This window comes from Salvelinus fontinalis, chromosome 13 (genome assembly GCF_029448725.1).
Source record: "Salvelinus fontinalis isolate EN_2023a chromosome 13, ASM2944872v1, whole genome shotgun sequence".
Taxonomy (NCBI): domain Eukaryota; kingdom Metazoa; phylum Chordata; class Actinopteri; order Salmoniformes; family Salmonidae; genus Salvelinus; species Salvelinus fontinalis.
In genome coordinates, this window is record NC_074677.1 from 28,335,631 (window position 1) to 28,353,388 (window position 17,758).

A 17,758-nucleotide genomic window follows, 5' to 3' on the forward strand; every position below is an offset into this window, starting at 1 on the left:
GTTCGTTCTGTGCATTATGCTCTATTGGAATGTATACTACACATTGATTTAAATTGGGTGGTCTAGACTAAGGTTCAAGCAGTTGAAAGACTCAACAGACAACACAAACCTCACTCAACATTATATCAAATCTAATTTATTAAATACATGTACAAGAAAAGCCTGTGCAACTTCAAAAATAAAGCCCATGCAATAAATTAGTGCAACATGTACATTCATTGTGATTAACATACTTTGACTTCTGTGAAAAACATGACTGCATATATAATTTCATTGGACAAACTTAAGTTCCAAGCCATTGAAGTCTTGATTAAATATACACTACATGACTAAAAGTATGTGTGCACCTGCTCGTCAAACATTTCATTTCAAAATCATGGGCATTAATATGGAGTTGGTCCCCCCTTTGCTGCAATATTGCTGCAATAACAGCCTCCGTTCTTCTGGGAGAGCTTTCCACTAGATGTTGGAACATTGCTGCAGGGATGTTCTTCCATTCAGGCATTAGAGAGGTCAGGCACTGATGTTGGGCGATTAGGCCTGGCTCGCAGTCGGCGTTCCAATTAATTCTAAAGGTGTTCGATGTGGTTGGTCAGGGCTCAATGCAGGCCAGTCAAGTTCTTCCACAAACCATTTCTGTATGGACCTCGCTTTGTGCACACGGGCATTGTCATGCTGAAACAGGAAAGGGCCTTCCCCAAACTGTTGCCACAAAGTTGGAAGCATAGAATTGTCTAGAATGTCATTGTATGTTTTAGCGTTAAGATTTCCCTTCACTGGAACTAAGGGGCCTAGCCCGAACCATGAAAAACAGCCCCAGACTATTACTCCAAACTTTACAGTTGGCACTATGCAGTCGGGCAGGTAGCATTCTCCTGGCATCCGCCAGACCCAGATTAGTCTGTCGGTCTGCCAGATGGTGAAATGTGATTCATCACTCCATAGAACGCGTTTCCACTGCTCCAGTCCAATGGCGGCGAGCTTTACACCACTCCAGCTGACGCTTGGCATTGTGCATGGTGATCTTAGGCTTGTGTGGCTGCTTGGCCATGGAAACCCATTTAATTGTGTTGATGTTGCTTCCAGAGGCAGTTTTTAACTCAGTAGTGAGTGTTGCAACCGAGGACTGACGATTTTTCCGTCTGTCCGTCTATGGAGATTACATGGCTGTGTGCTCAATTCTATACACCTGTCAGCAATGAGTGTGGCTGAAATAGTTTGAAGGGGTGTCCACATACTTTTGTATATATAGTGTAGGTCTTACAGAAGAACCTTATTACCTATGTACTGTCTGCAACTGATTACAATTTAGGCTTCTTTAGGTCTGAAGAGTTCCAAGTAAATCATGCCATAATAGTTTACTAGATACTTCAGACCTGTTACCAACTGACTTATGGCGATCCACCCCCAGATACAGTGGCTATGGGAAGAGACTACCAACTACATTCAAATGTTAAAAGTATACACAAGTTGTGTTTTGACAGACCTATGACGTGAATCTGATTATCCAACCTAGCCACCAGAATGTAGCAGCGCTTCTGCAGTAACACCATCACCTCCAGCCGTGGTAAACACTAGCTGTCCAGGTCACAGACAGCCAATCCTTTAAGCATGAATCAATCCCTGATTATGTTGAAATTGGCCAACATCCACCTTGACAATACATTCTTTTTTTACCTTTGCACACTAACTCTCAACACCCTCAGTCCCTACTTAAAGGGGAGTTTACCGATTTTTACATTTAAATTACTTATTTTCACTTTCTGTGTTTGTAGTTGATACCCAAACAGTTTGTTTATTATATACTTTTTGTTAAGAGAAAATTACATTTCATATCCCATTCCAAATTATGTTTCTGCTCTCAATATTTATTTAACTGTCCCAATAAATCCATAATTTAGTTGTAAACAGAACCATTCAAACATGGATTTATGGCACAGTGGACTTTTTTAAAAACTGAGTAAAGAGACATTCAGAATGGGATTCTTATGTAATGTGGAGTGTTTTCCAATATGCTTTAGACATATTTGGATATTGCATTATAGTCAATGGCAAGTGATGACAACCAATTTTCTCTGTAAGGAAACAAATAAAACATTTCAAAGTTTGGGAATCAACTACAAGAACAGAAAGAGTGAAAATAAGGCCACATGTAAAAATGGATGAACTTTCCCTACTTAAGTGGTCCAAACAGCTTCCTTTCCTCCCCTGGCCTTGAAATAAAGGAGATGAGATGCCATTTTAAACAATAGGTGCTCAGCATCTAACACCAACGTGTGTGTAAATAAGTGCACTGGAATACCCAGCTGAGTGGATGTATAATCTAGAGTTGAGCAAAGTAGCTGGTTGGAGTGGACCTAGGGTTGTAGTGCAGATGAGTGGGCTGTTTGAATGACGTGTGTGTCTGTTATCTGCGTATCCAGAGCCATCCGTTGAGCAGGCAGGCAGAAATGAGCAGGGAGAAGAGCACCAGCTCCGTCTGTCTGCATTCAGCATTCTGCCTTTCCAGACCCGCCAGACGACGACTCATCTTTACCACCTGGACACGAGAGAACGGTGCTGATCTGTTATAATCAAATCTTATTGGTCACATACACATATTTACAGATTGTATTGCAGGTGTAGCGAAATGCTTGTGTTCCTAGTCCCAATAGTGCAGTAATATTTGGTATTTTATTAGGATCCCCATGAGCTGTTGCAAAAGCAGCAGCTACTCTTCCTGGAGTCCACACAAAACATAATACAGAACATCATTAGACAATAACAGCTCAAAGACAGAACTACAGATCTTTAAAAATGCACACACAGCCTACATATCAATGCATACACACAAACTATATAGGTCAAATAGGGGAGAGGCGTTGTGCCACAAGGTGTTGCTTCATCTGTTTTTGGAAACCAGGTTCGCTGTTAATTTGAGCAATATGTTCCATACATTTTTTTTTTCACCTTTATTTAACCAGGTAGGCAAGTTCTCATTTACAACTGCGACCTGGCCAAGATAAAGCAAAGCGACACAAACAACAACACAGAGTTACACATGGAATAAACAAATGTACAGTCAATAACACAATAGGGGAAAAAAGTATATACAGTGTGTGCAAATGGCGTGAGGAGGGAACGCAATAAATAGGCCATAGTAGCGAAGTAATTACAATTTAGCAAATGAACACTGGAATGATAGATGTGCAAGTAGAAATACTGGTGTACATAACAGCAAAAAAGTAAATAAAAACAATATGGGGATGGGGTAGGTAGATTGGATGGACTATTTACAGATGGGCTGTGTACAGATGCAGCGATCGGTTAGCTGATGTTTAAAGTTGAGTGAGGGAAATATAAGTCTCCAACTTCAGAGATTTTTGCAATTCGTTCCAGTCATTGGCAGCAGAGAACTGGAAAGAAAAGCGTCCAAACGAGGTGTTGGCTTTGGGGATGACCAGTGAGATATACCTGCTGGAGCGCGTGCTACGGGTGGGTGTTGTTATCGTGACCAGTGAGCTGAGATAAGGCGGAGCTTTACCTAGCAAAGACTTATAGATGACCTGGAGCCAGTGGGTCTGGCGACGAATATGTAGCAAGGGCCAGCCGACGAGAGCGTACAGGTCGCAGTGGTGGGTGGTATATGGGGCTTTGGTGACAAAAGTGATGACACTGTGATAGACTGCATCCAGTTTGCGGAGTAGAGTGTTGGAGGCTATATTGTAAATGACATCGCCGAAGTCGAGGATTAGTAGGATGGTCAGTTTTACGAGGGTATGTTTGGTGGCGTGAGTGAAGGAGGCTTTGTTGCGAAATAGGAAGCCGATTCTAGATGTAATTTTGGATTGGAGATGCTTAATGTGAGTCTGGAAGGAGAGTTTACAGTCAAGCCAGACACCTAGGTATTTGTAGTTGTCCACATACTCAAAGTCAGAACCGTCCGAGTAGTGATGCTAGTCGGGCGGGTGGGTGTGGGCAGCGAACGGTTGAAGAGCATGCATTTGGTTTTACTAGCGTTTAAGAGCAATTGGAGGCCACGGAAGGAGTGTTGTATGGCATTGAAGCTCGTTTGGAGGTTTGTTAACACAGTGTCCAAAGAAGGGCCAGATGTATACAGAATGGTGTCGTCTGCGAAGAGGTGGATCAGAGAATCACCAACAGCGAGAGTGACATCATTGATGTATACAGAGAAAAGAGTTGGCCCGAGAATTGAACCCTGTGGCACCCCCATAGAGACTGCCAGATGTCCGGACAACAGGCCCTCCGATTTGACACACTGAACTCTGTCTGAGAATTAGTTGTTGAACCAGGCGAAGCAGTCATTTGAGAAAAAGGCTGTTGAGTCTGCCGATAAGAATACGGTGATTGACAGAGTCGAAAGCCTTGGCCAGGTCGATGAAGACGGCTGCACAGTACTGTCTTTTATCGATGGAGGTTATGATATCGTTTTTAGGACCTTGAGCGTGGCTGAGGTGCACCCGTGACCAGCTCAGAAACCTGATTGCACAGCAGAGAAGGTACGGTGGGATTCAAAATGGTCAGTGATCTGTTTATTAACTTGGCTTTCGAAGACTTTAGAAAGGCAGGGTAGGATGGATATAGGTCTGTAACAGTTTGGGTCTAGTGTCACCCCCTTTGAAGAGGGGGATGACCGCGGCAGCTTTCCAATCTTTCATAATGGTGGCGGATCATTTTAGAAAGAGAGGGTCCAGATTAGCCCAGCTGATTTGTATGAGTCCAGGTTTTGCAGCTCTTTCAGAACATCTGCTATCTGGATTTGGGTGAAGGAGAAGCTGGGGAGGCTTGGGCAAGTAGCTGCGGGGGTTGCGGAGCTGTTGGCCGGGGTTGGGGTAACCAGGAGGAAAGCATGGCCAGCCGTAGAGAAATGCTTACTGAAATTCTATATTATCGTGGATTTATCGGTGGTGACAGTGTTGCCTAGCTTCAGTGCAGTGGGTAGCTGGGAGGAGGTGCTCTTATTCTCCATGGACTTTACAGTGTCCCAAAACTTTTTGGAGTTAGAGCTACAGGATGCAAATTTCTGTTTGGAAAAGCTAGCCTTTGCTTTCCTAACTGACTGCGTGTACTGGTTCCTGACTTCCCTGAAAAGTTGCATATCGCGGGGACTACTCGATGCTAGTGCAGTCCGCCACAGGATGTTTTTGTGCTGGTTGAGGGCAGTCAGGTCTGGAGTGAACCAAGGGCTATATCTGTTCTTAGTTCTACATTTTTTGAAAGGGGCATGCTTATTTAAGTGAGGTGGTGAGGAAATTACTTTTAAAGAACAACCAGGCATCCTCAACCGACGGGATGAGGTCAATGATTCTTATAAAATAATATCTAACAAGTCACAACAATCTCAAAGTAAAATGGAATTAAGAAATATATGAATATTAGGATGAGCATTGACTGGCATTGACTAAAATACAGTAGAATAGAATAAGGACCAAAGGAACAAAAGGAGTAAAGTCATACAAACTAAGACCTGTAGTACCTGAAATAAAAAAGACAATAAAATGATCAGTAAAAATGTGTAAAAAAAAAAAAAAAAAAAAAAAAAAAACATTTATTTTTATCATCAAGGATAGCAGTGGTTTGTGCAACTCGATAACCAAGCTTCCAGTTGCCTTTTCTGAAGCACATTATTCATAGCATTTAATCTCCATGTGACTGTATCAGAGTCTGTTCCTCCTGGGTGGAGGGATACTTTGCACGGTGAAGGGATCCAGGGCACATATGAAATTACTATGTAAACATTATTAAAGTGACAAGTGTTCCATTATTACAGTGACCTGTGATTCCATGTCTATGTATATAGGGCAGTAGCCTCTAAGGAGCAGGGTTGAGTAACCGGGTGGTAGCCGGCTAGTGATGGCTATTTAAAAGTCTGATGGCCTTGAGATTGAAAAACAGCTTCTGTCTCTCGGCCCCAGCTTTGATGCCCTGTACTGACCTCGCCTTCATGATAGCGGGGTGAACAGGCTGTGGATCGGGTGGTTGATGTCCTTGATGATCTTTTTGGCCTTCCTGTGACATCGGGTGTAGTAGGTGTCCTGGAAGGCAGGGAGTGTGCCCCAGGTGATGTGCTGGGCAGACCGCACCACCCTCTGGAGAGCCCTGAGATTGCGATTGGTGCAGTTGCCGTACCAGGCGGTGATACAGCCCGACAGAATGCTCTCAATTATGCATCTGTAAACGTTTGTGAGGGTCTTAGGGGCCAAGCCAAATTTTTTCAGCCTCCTGAGATTTAAGAGGTGCTGTTGTGCCTTCTTCACCACACTGTCTGTGTGGGTGGACCATTTCGATCGTCAGTGATGTGTACGCCGAGGAACTTGAAGCTTTCCACCTTCACTGCGGTACCGTCAATGTGGATAGGGGCGTACTCCCTCTGCTTTATCCTGAAGTCCATGATCAGATCCTTTGTTTGTTGACGTTGAGAGAGAGGTTATTTTCCTGGCACCACTCCGCCAGGGCCCTCATCTCCTCCCTGTAGGCTGTCTCGTCATTGTTGTTAATCAGGCAAACTATGGTTGTGTTGTCTGCAAACTTGATGATCGAGTTGGAGGATTGTGTGTGGCCACACAGTCATGGGTGAACAGGGGGTATAGGAGGGAGCTGAGTACACACCCTTGTGGTGCCCCTGTGTTGAGGATCTGTGAAGTGGAGATGTTTCCTACCTTCACCACCTGGGGGCAGACCTTCAGGAAGTCCAGGTCTCAGTTGCACAGGGCAGGGTTCAGACCCAGGGCTCCGAGCTTGATAAGCTTGGAGGGTACTATAGTGTTGAAGGCTGAGCTAGTCAATGAACAGCATTCTTACGGAGGTATTCCTCTTGTCCAGGTCGGATAAGGCAGTGTACAGTTCAATGGCGATTGCATCGTCTGTAGATCTATTGGGGCGGTAAGCAAATTGAAGTGGGTCTAGGGCAGGGGTGTCAAACTCATTCCACGGAGGGCCTAGTGTCTGCAGGTTTTTGTTTTTTCCTTTCAATAAAGCCCTAGACAACCAGGTGTGGGGAGTTCCTAACTAATTAGTGATGTTAATTCATCAATCAAGTATAAGGGAGGAGCGAAAACCCGCAGACACTCGGCCCCCCGTGGAATGAGTTTGACACCTGTGGTCTAGGGTGTCAGGTAAGGTAGAGGTCATATGATCCTTAACTAGCCTCTCAAAGCACTTCATGATGACAGAAGTGGGTGCTATGGGGTGATAGTCAGTTCAGTTACTTTTGCTTTCTTGGGTACAGGAACAATGGTGGACATCTTGAAGCAAGTGGGGACAGCAGACCGGGATAGGGAGAGATTGAATATGTCCGTAAACACTCCAGTCCGCTGGTCTGCGCATGCTCTGAGAACGCGGCTAGGGATGCCGTCTGGGCCGGCAGCCTTGCGAGTGTTAACAGGCTTAATGTCTTACTCATGTCGGCCACGGAGAATGAGAGCCCACAGTCCCTGGGAGCAGGCCGTGTCGATGGCACCGTGTTATCCTCAAAGCAGGCGAAGAAGGTGTTCAGCTTGTCTGGGAGCAAGACGTCGGTGTCTGCGACGTGGCTGGTTTTCCCTTTGTAATCCGTGATTGTCTGTAGACCCTGCCACATACGTCTCGTGTCAGCCGTTGAACTGCGACTCCACTTGGTCTCTGTACTGATGTTTTGCCTGTTTGATTGCCTTATGGAGGGAATAACTACACTGTTTGTATTCATCCATATTCCCAGTCACCTTGCCTTGGTTAAATGCGGTGGTTCGCGCTTTCAGCTTCGTGCGAAATCTGCCATCTATCACCGGTTTCTGGTTTGGGTAGGTTTTAGTCGTCAGAGTGGGAACAACATCCCCTATACACTTCCTAATTAACTCTGTCACCGTGTCCGTGTATAACTCAACGATATTATCCGAGGCTACCCATAACATATCCCAGTCCACGTGATCAAAACAATCTTGAAGCATGGATTCCGATTGGTCAGACCAGCGTTGAATAGTCCTTAGCACAGGTACTTCCTGTTTGAGTTTCTGCCTATAGGAAGGGAGGAGCAAAATGGAGTCGTGAACTGATTTGCCGAAGGGAGGGCCTTGTAGGCATCCCGGAAGAGAGAATAGCAGTGGTCAAGTGTTTTCCCAGCACAAGTACTGCAGTCAATGTATTGATTGAACTTTGGTAGCGTTTTCCTCATTTGGTTTGTTAAAATCCCCAGCTACAATAAATGCGGCCTCAGGATATGTGCTTTCCAGTTTGCATGAAGTCCAGTGTAGTTCCTTGAGGGCTGTAGTGGTATCGGCTTGAGGGGGAATATACACAGCTGTGACTATAACCGAAGAGAATTCTCTTGAGATGTAATACCGTCAGCATTTGATTGTGAGGTATTCTAGGTTTCGTAAACAAAAGGACTTGAGTTTCTGTACGTTATCACAAATCACACCTTGAGTGGTTAATCATGAAACACACCACCGCCAATCTTCCCGGATAGTTCTTTATTCCTGTCTGCGCGGTGTACCGAGAACCTAGCTGGCTGTAGGGACGGAGACAGTATATCCGGAGAGAGCCATGATACCGTGAAACAAAGTATGTCACAGTCCCTGATGTCTTTCTGGAAGGAGATCCTCGCCCTGAGCTCGTCTACTTTATTGTCCAGAGACTGAACATTAGCGAGTAATATACTCGGAAGCAGTGGAAGGTGTGCCCCCCTCCCGAGTTGGACGAGAAGTCTACTCCGATTACCTCTTCACCGCCAGCAGCGTCTTGGAGCAGCCGCTGGGATAAGTTCAATTGCTTTGTGCAAACAAAGGATCCAAATCGGGAAAGTCGTATTCCTGATCGTAATGCTGGCGAGTTACCGCCGCTCTGATACCCAAGAGTTCTTTCCGGCTGTATGTAATAACACAAAAAACATTCTGGACTAATAGTGTAAGAAATAACACACACAAAAACAAAATACTGCAAAGTTGCTGAGGAGCTAGAAGCAGAGCTGCCATGTCTGTCGGTGCCATCTTACTCATTATACTGCAAGTAACCGATTATTTTTACACAGCATTTGGCGTAGTGTAAAGATGGCCTCGATTTCTGAGACTGTTTGAGAAAAGACAACTTACATAAATACAACATACAAGTATCCATAACACAGGCAATATTAGTGCCTCGACAATGGCCAGAAGAAAATATAGAAGATATGGCTTTTGGCTCCATCTACTGGTAAAACACTGGCTACACAACCTGGCGGCATGGACAGAACCAAAGAGTACGGCAACACTAACAGTAAAGGGGTAATTAGCCTGATTACCTGTCTCCTGAGTACGATGAACTCCACAGCTGCGGCACTTCCCTCATCATCTGGGCTCATCCAGGAGTCCTGCATGACACTGCCAACCACACACACAGGTATACATGTAAATGGCGCATGCACACACCACACTTAAATACTTTAGGCTTCTGAAATTAGGGTTTCTTCAAACCCCGGTACACACCCAATAACAGTAAATGGCTTGCCAGAACTTATCACCTTTTCCTGGCTGGTTCAACGTACACAGGAGGTGCCTCGACCACAGCAGTCGTCGGGTGTTCAGGATAACTGAACCTTTAAACCAGGGAGAGACCAGAGTCTGCAAAGGGGCCTTCAAAACAAGGCAGAGGAACAACAGGGAGGGATCCAGAAAGAGGAAAAAGCAACCAGAAGACAACAAAAGCCAGCATAAAGCAGTAGTAGGATGATGTTGCCCCATGGATGCTGATCTAAGGTCAGTTTTCCGTTGTCTGTAAAGGCTGAGGTTAGTATTATGGGAGGGTGAGCTGATCCAAGATCTGTGCCTACTGGAAACTACTACCCGAAGCAAGAGATAAGCAGGGAGAAGTGACAAGCAGAGTTTAGAGTGCTTCGGGACAGTTCATCAAGGTAAAGGATTAGTCAGTAATTGATTAACACTATGATTCAACAAAGGTTGTTAGTAATGGAAGTTATCATGAAGAAAATAATGTATCCTTATCTCGAAGCAAAAGCTTTGAGACATAATCCATATCTTGAAGAAAAAGCCTTGCAAAGAAAATTTGAATTAGTAGTGTAAGGAGAGACATGCAAGCCAAAGCAAGGAAGGAATGGAAGGAGGTTAGGTGCCATTTGTTAAGATGTAGGAGTGGGTAGGCAGGGGTCATTCAGGACGGAGAAGGTAGGAGTTGCCCCTAGCCCCTAACCTGTATTTCTGTGTGACAGTCTGCAGGAGGCGCTGTGAGGCCTGCTGGCCCAGTTCCTTGGCGGCCTGTAGCATGGCCGTTGGGGACAGGTGGCTGGGTGGGATGGCAGGGAGCCCCAGGGGCATGGGGTTTGCAGCAGCAGCGGAGCGCTTAGGGGGGCATCCTGCACCGCCACGACTATAACAGCCACGAGGGAGGGGTGGGGGTGGGTAGGGTCACCACAAAAGACAGAGGTTAGACAAAGAGGGGCACAACTGTTACCAAGCATAGTGACAAGGCACATACGCCACATAACTTCAATTGACTCACATGACTGACTGTCTGCCTGGCTTCACGCTGCCTCAAATATAACCTACATACAGTTGAAGTCGGAAGTTTACATACACCTTAGCCAAATACATTTATACTCAGTTTTTTTTAAGGAAATTCCTTGTCTTAGGTCAGTTAAGATCACCACTTTATTTTAAGAATGTGAAAATGTCAGAATAACAGTAGAGATGATTTCTTTCATCACATTCCCAGTGGGTCAGAAGTTTACATTCACTCAATTAGTATTTGGTAGCATTGCCTTTAAATTGTTTAACCTGAGTCAAATGTTTTGGGTAGCCTTCCACAAGCTTCCCACAATAAGTTGGGTGGATTTTGGCCCATTCCTCCTGACAGAGCTGGTGTAACTAAGGCAGGTTTGTAGGTCTCCTTGCTCACACACACTTTTTCAGTTCTGCCCACAAATTTTCTACAGGATTGTGGTCAGGGCTTTGTGATGGCCACTCCAATACCTTGACTTTGTTGTCCTTAAGCCATTTTGCAACAGCTTTGGAAGTATGCTTGGGGTCATTGTCCATTTGGAAGACCCATTTGTGACCAAGCTTTAACTTCCTGACTGATATCTTGAGATGTTGCTCCAATATATCCACATAATTGTCCTTCCTCATGATGCCATATATTTTGTGAAGTTCACAAAAGTCCCTCCTGCAGCAAAGCACCCCCACAACATGCTGCCACCCCAAGCCTCCCCCTTTTTCCTCTAAACATAATGATGGTCATAATAAATGGCCAAACATTTCTATTTTTGTTTCATCAGACCAGAGTACATTTCTCCAAAAAGTACAATCTTTGTCCCCATGTGCAGTTGCAAACCGTAGTCTGGCATTTTATGGCGGTTTTGGAGTAGTGGCTTCTTCCTTGCTGAGCAGCTTTTCAGGTTATGTCGATATAGGACTCGTTTTACTGTGGATATAGTTATCTCTAGGAGACAGAACGCGTCTCCTTCCTGAGCGGTATGACGCAGCGTGGTCCCATGGTGTTTATTCTTGTGTAGTATTATTTGTACAGATGAACATGGTACCTTCTGGCGTTTGGAAATTGCTCCCAAGGATGAACCAGACTTGTGGAGGTCTACAATTTTTCTTCTGAGGTCTTGGCTGATTTCTTTTGATTTTCCTATGATGTCAAGCAAAGAGGGACTGAGTTTGAAGGTAGACCTTGAAATACATCCACAGCTACACCTCCAATTGACTCAAATTATGTCAATTAGCCTATCAGAAGCTTCTAAATCCATGACAATTTTCTGGAATTTTCCAAGCTGTTTAAAGGCACAGTCAACTTAGTGCATGTAAACTTCTGACCCACTAGAATTGTGATACAGTGAAATAATAAGTGAAATAATCTATAAACAATTGTTGGAAAAATGACTTGTGTCATGCACAAAGTAGATGTCCTAAGCCACTTGCCAAAACTATAGTTTGTTAACAAGAAATGTGTGGAGTGGTTGAAGAACGAGTTTTAATGACTCCAACCTAAGTGTATGTAAACTTCCAACTTCAACTGTATAAGGAGAGGCTAGAGATGAGAGGAACCAATGTTTGTCTCCCTCCGCTGGAAACACAACTCAAAAGGAGGAGGACATAGCAGTATGGGCCTCAGGCAGTGCAAAGTTAATAGAATTTAGAGTGTCCCAAGCCGACAATGCAACTTTTCCTTTGTGCCTTTCTGAAAGGTTCCAGGTTTGAAAGGGCAGGCAAGCGTTGTGCTGAAAGACTGAACAAGGGTAAAAATAATGCTACTATGCTTACATACAGCCAAGTTGTTTCGTACACAAGGTGATAAAAACCAACAAACGTTGTGTTTTAAAGTGAAGTGTTCTGAAAACATTAGGCACCATGTGTTTTGGGAGCTTTTTTTCTCCGCTTATCAGGAAGCGTTGGACATGTAATCCCCCTCGCTGGTCCAAGGAAAGAGCTGGATTGTTATAGTGACAATCACAGGCTTCCCAGAAAGAGTTAATTAGTGTTTAATCCAATGTGTCTTGTACTTACAAGGTGGGGGTGTGCAGTGCCTGTTTGGAGGTGGGGGTGTCAGGGTCACTCCTGCCAAAAGCCTGGTCACTGTAGGACCTCCGCAGGGGACTCTGTCATAGGAGAGAGAAAGAGTAACATGAGTTAGATGGTGAGGGTAGGACCAGATGGAAGTGGCTGGTAATGTTTCAACCCAGGTGGTGTCTGCATATTGAATCATTTAAACAGCTCTGAAGAATGATACTCTGAGCAATGGCTTAACACTGCATGCATCAGTCACACTACACTCATCCAATTATTGTCAGACAACTTGTTCCCAAACAAAAAGTCCAGTCTGCAGTCTCACATACCTGCACTGGTTCCCTCATGTAGGGGTCTCTCTCCCAGGCAGCTTGCTGCTGTGCCTCCCATGCAAGCCCCAGGGGGAGAGCTAAGTTGTGCTTGGATGACGTGAACAGTGGACGGGGGCTCATATCCGGGGCATCTATTAGTAAGTCAGAGGTATCAGAACACAGATATGAAAGGAACTCACACAAAGATCCCATGACTGCTCAGACTCAAATCTTGATCAAATCTAAAGAGCTTTATATCCAGCATTGTAAAGTGGCTAAAGGAGTTGTTCTTCTGACCTGTCTCCATTCTATCCCAACTCCACTTCTAACTTAAGACACATAAAATACCTCCCGTTTTGTATTTATTAATAGGCCTACCTACAGACCAGACTTGCACCCACCTGTGAGAGACAGCCTGTCTGGGATGTGCATGCTATAGGAAGCGGGACTCTCAGCACGCCCCTGCCTCGCCTCTTCCCCTCCCTGTCCCATGCCTGGCCCCACTCTCAGCCGGTCTGGGACACGCATCTTCTGGTTGATGGCCTCAGAGAAGACGGGGTCACGGCCGCCACGCACCTGGGAAACGTCACCCCGAAATCCCGAAGAGGCCATGGTAGCACGAACAGCTGCTGTGGTAAGTAAAAAATGTGTCACAACTTTTGAAATCACAGTACATCTCTGAAAAGACTATACTACCACTGTAATACTATTGTTGGATGGAGTTAGCTAGTTGATTAGGCAACAGGATTAGTCACATTTGAGTATGTTGGTTTTCCTGCAGTGTGGATTAGCTGTAACTATCACTTAATCTAGGGGCATGTAAAGTCAAAGCAGATGGCAGACAGCTCAATTAATTTCAATTAGATGTGAGAACTATGTAGCTAGGTACTAAACACCACTAGGTATTGAATTTGAGTTCTTGTTCATACATCAAAGTAATTATGTCTGGATAACTATGGCTGAAGACAATTGTTGGAGGTTGTCAAAATAGATGTGAGAAAAACTAATAAGCTAAATCGCTAGCTAAATCAACAAGTTGGTTCATGTAAACCAGTGTTGACATATTTGTGGCCAGTCAGCTAGCAAGCATAGACATCTAGCCTGAAAGAGCTGTCAACTAACGTTAGCATTGAAAATAAGAATTTGTTCTTTAACTGACTTGCCTAGTTAAATAAAAGGTAAAATTAAATTTAAAAAACCTAACGTTAGCTACTTGTTGCACTCAAACACCAAGGGGCTAACGCGCTAGCTACTAATCTGTTTTCCATCACCATGCTTTGATCATTATCCTGTTCTCGTCACACTTTCTATATCAAAATAACCCCAAAAATTCCAAATATAGCTAGATAGAAAGATGACTGACCTGAGGAGTAACTTGCAGGTCAGCGCTCTCAGCCAAATAACGTTAGCTAACTAGTAGCTTTAGTCGCTAGCTTATCAGTTAGCATGCGAGCTAAATCTGATAGCCAAATGAGGTCAACTAAGTCAGCAGCAATGTTGACATTATCTTTGACAACGTGGCTACACAGTTTATCAACACAAACTATGTATCTAGCTACCTAAACTTTATAAAGTTGACATTAGCAAGCTAGCAGGCTTCTTACCTTCACTGCGAAGCGCTGCAAAATGTTTGACAACAGACCGCCCCCTCTCGCTGTGTTGATGCACGCAACCGTCTGTGATTGGTGGGTTAGGGAAATTGACATGTCTTCATATATCCATTCGACAGGCTCACACATTATGGATATTAAAATACTCTTTATTGATATAAAGTTTACTTTCTGTAACGGTGGTCTTCAATGGTAAACTCGGCCTGTCAACTATTTCAAATGGGCATTTTATTCAACAGCAAATACGAGACAGATGACCATTTGCTTCAGTGAACTTTCAGGTGTAATAACTTTACATTTTCAGAATAAAAATGCTTTATGCCAATGTAAAATGTAAAAATGTATTCAACAGCAAATCATCTGGGCAAATAATGTTATTTATATTGCATGAAAAGACAAATCAATATCAGTATTCAATGGTAAAAAATGAAAATAAAAAACACAACAATAACAACAACAGGAAACCCATTTTGAAAAAACAATAACACAGTTCTTTATAGTCTTACAGCAGGAAATGTTGTAAGAAGTAATAAAGTGTAGAAAGGTATTTCTTTAAGAAATGTGTGTGTGCTTTCTTCAGCTGTAGTATGTAGTTTAGTATGTGGAATAACAGTAGTACCTTTAGCAAGCACGTTCATTATTACCATATTATTACTTATTCATTTCCTGCTATGAGGGTCAGGTCCCACCAACCTTTCTTGCCAAGGCGTTACAGTTAAAACATTAACCTACATCAGAGCAGGATCCTCTGAGGAGTAAGGAGAGGACCACCCACCTCAGTGAAATTCCTAAAAATAAAAATAGTGAAGCATTAAAAAAGTTAGTTTTTAGATAAAACTATACTAAATATATTAAAATGTCACCAAATAATTGGTTAAAACACACTGTTTTGCAATGAAAGTCTACTGTAGCCTCAACAACACTATGTCGGGTAGCACCATGGTGTAGCCAGAGGACAGCTAGTTTCTGTACTCCTCTGGGTACATTGACAATACAAAACCTGGGAGGCTCGTGGTTCTCACCCCCTTCCATAGACTTAGTAATTATGAAAATTTCCGGAGGAGGTCCTCCATCCTATCAGAGCTCTTCCAGCATGAACTGACATCTTGTCCACCCTATCAAAGGATCAGAGAATTAATCTAGTACTGAAAGCATAAGCAACAGCTATGTAGCACTGCAGTGCATAAAATGTGGTGAGTAGTTGATTCAAAGAGAGAAAAAGACAATAGTTGAACAGTTTTGAACTAATTAAAAATGTTATTTATTTTTATTTTTATTTCACCTTTATTTAACCAGGTAGGCTAGTTGAGAACAAGTTCTCATTTGCAACTGCGACCTGGCCAAGATAAAGCATAGCAGTGTGAACAGACAACAACACAGAGTTACACATGGAGTAAACAATAAACAAGTCAATAACATGGTAGAAAAAAGAGAATCTATATACAATGTGTGCAAAAGGCATGAGGTAGGCAATAAATCGAATAATTACAATTTAGCAGATTAACACTGGAGTGATAAATCATCAGATGATCATGTGCAAGAAGAGATACTGGTGTGCAAAAGAGCAGAAAAGTAAATAAATAAAAGCAGTATGGGGTGAGGTAGGTAAATTGGGTGGGTAGTTTACAGATGGACTATGTACAGCTGCAGCGATCGGTTAGCTGCTCGGATAGCAGATTTTTAAAGTTGTTGAGGGAGATAAAAGTCTCCAACTTCAGAGATTTTTGCAATTCGTTCCAGTCGCAGGCAGCAGAGAACTGGAAGGAAAGGCGTCCAAATGAGGTTTTGGCTTTAGGGATGATCAGTGAGATACACCTGCTGGAGCGCGTGCTACGGGTGGGTGTAGCCATCGTGACCAGTGAACTGAGAACTTCAAAAACTGAGAACTTCAAAAATGAAGGAGAAGATAGAGAGAGGGAGAGAGAGATAACTAAATGTTGTATTTTTTTCCCCCTTTCCCTTTCACTTATTTAGCTAGCAAATGCAGCTAGCTAGTTTAGCCTACTCAAACACCCAGCTCAAACAGAGAGGGATGCTATGTTAGCTAGCTGGCTATGGCTATCCAACACTGGAACTCTTCCAAGTCAAGGTAAGCTTTTGGTGTTATTAATTTCTTGCCACTGGGGCCCGCCAGTGTAACTGCTAAACTGCTTGCTGCTGATTATATACTGTACTGCATGATTGTAGCAGGTTTACTAACACGTTAGTTCTAGTGGCTTTGTTGACTATGACGTTAATATGGTGACAACTATGTAGGCTGTGTGTAGCAGTTAGCGGTTATCATATGAAGGTTTGGCTTGGAAAGTTTTTTTTCGCCTGGTCACAGACAGCTGATGTGTTGTGCACTGAAGCGCACAAGTGAAGGGAAAAGGTGGGAGGAGGAGAGCGCGTAGATGTGAGAAAGAATTATACAATGATCAAAGGGATCATGCTGTTTGCATGTGGCTGCTATGAAAGTGAACTGTATCGAAGAATAACTTTTCTTAAACGGAAGCAAACAGAACGAAATGGGGATAAACATACCTGAATTTGTCCAATAGAAACTCTCGTTTGCAGCTCTTAGACTAATGACTACACCTTAGATCAGCTAGGCGGTGTGCATGGCAGTATTGAATGTGTCAATATCTGTCATCTTGATTACTAAAGTTTCTCTCAACCTGTACACCTAAGTTGTAAACATTCATTCTTAGGCTAGGTTGTAGCAACCTCATGATGGGTATAGGGACATTTTGAGTATCATGTAGTAGCCCAAACCTATAAATGTTACATTGAGCTGGGTAAATGGAATATGAATGACAGTCATCCAATATGCTGTAATAAAAAGAAGGGCATGTGTCATGCCCTGACCTTAGTTATCTTTGTTTTCTTTATTATTTTGGTTAGGTCAGGGTGTGACGAGGGTGGTATGTGTGTTTTTGTCTGGTCTAGGGTTTTTGTATGTCTAGGTTGTGTGTGTAGTCTAGGCATACGTAGGTCTATGGTGGCCTGGATTGGTTCCCAATCAGAGGCAGCTGTTTATCGTTGTCTCTGATTGGGGATCCTATTTAGGTTGCCATTTTCCAGTTTGGAGAACTTTGTGGACATTCGTGTTTATGCTTTCTTGTGTGCTACTCACATTGAAGGCATCCATTACGGTTGGCTCACAAGTGTTGCTAAATCTTGCACCACCACCTGAGACCAGGGCTGAGGTAGGTTATGCAAATTAGCTGGAAAATCCAAAATTATGGCAAGGGCTGGCTCTCAATATTCAGTGTAATAAATTACGCTCAATTATTTGATTAAGGCAGCGGGTATTGTATTGCCATTCACTTTCCTTTCATCACACGCACAGTTACTATGGAGTTAGTTTGATTAATCTGAC

The 17,758-nt window shown here is 43.5% G+C and overlaps 1 protein-coding gene across 4 annotated transcripts; it reads right to left on the reverse strand.

The window, feature by feature from the left end:
• Positions 1-114: 114 nt before the first annotated feature.
• LOC129868357 (mitochondrial fission factor) lies at positions 115-14,454 on the reverse strand. 4 transcript variants are annotated; one of them, XM_055942274.1, is made up of 8 exons: positions 14,392-14,454; positions 13,189-13,416; positions 12,806-12,939; positions 12,477-12,568; positions 10,159-10,335; positions 9,473-9,547; positions 9,254-9,332; positions 115-2,539 (listed from the first exon to the last, which is right to left on the reverse strand). In XM_055942274.1, exons 2-8 carry the CDS (start codon positions 13,397-13,399, stop codon positions 2,408-2,410), a joined length of 900 nt encoding a protein of 299 aa, XP_055798249.1. In that variant the 5' UTR covers positions 13,400-13,416; positions 14,392-14,454; the 3' UTR covers positions 115-2,407. The 4 variants fall into 4 exon arrangements, with proteins under 4 accessions (XP_055798249.1, XP_055798250.1, XP_055798248.1 ...); XM_055942275.1 differs by lacking the exon at positions 14,392-14,454 and adding an exon at positions 14,151-14,384 and having other exon boundaries at positions 13,189-13,413; XM_055942273.1 differs by lacking the exon at positions 14,392-14,454 and adding an exon at positions 14,151-14,384.
• Between the last annotated feature and the right edge of the window lie 3,304 nt (positions 14,455-17,758).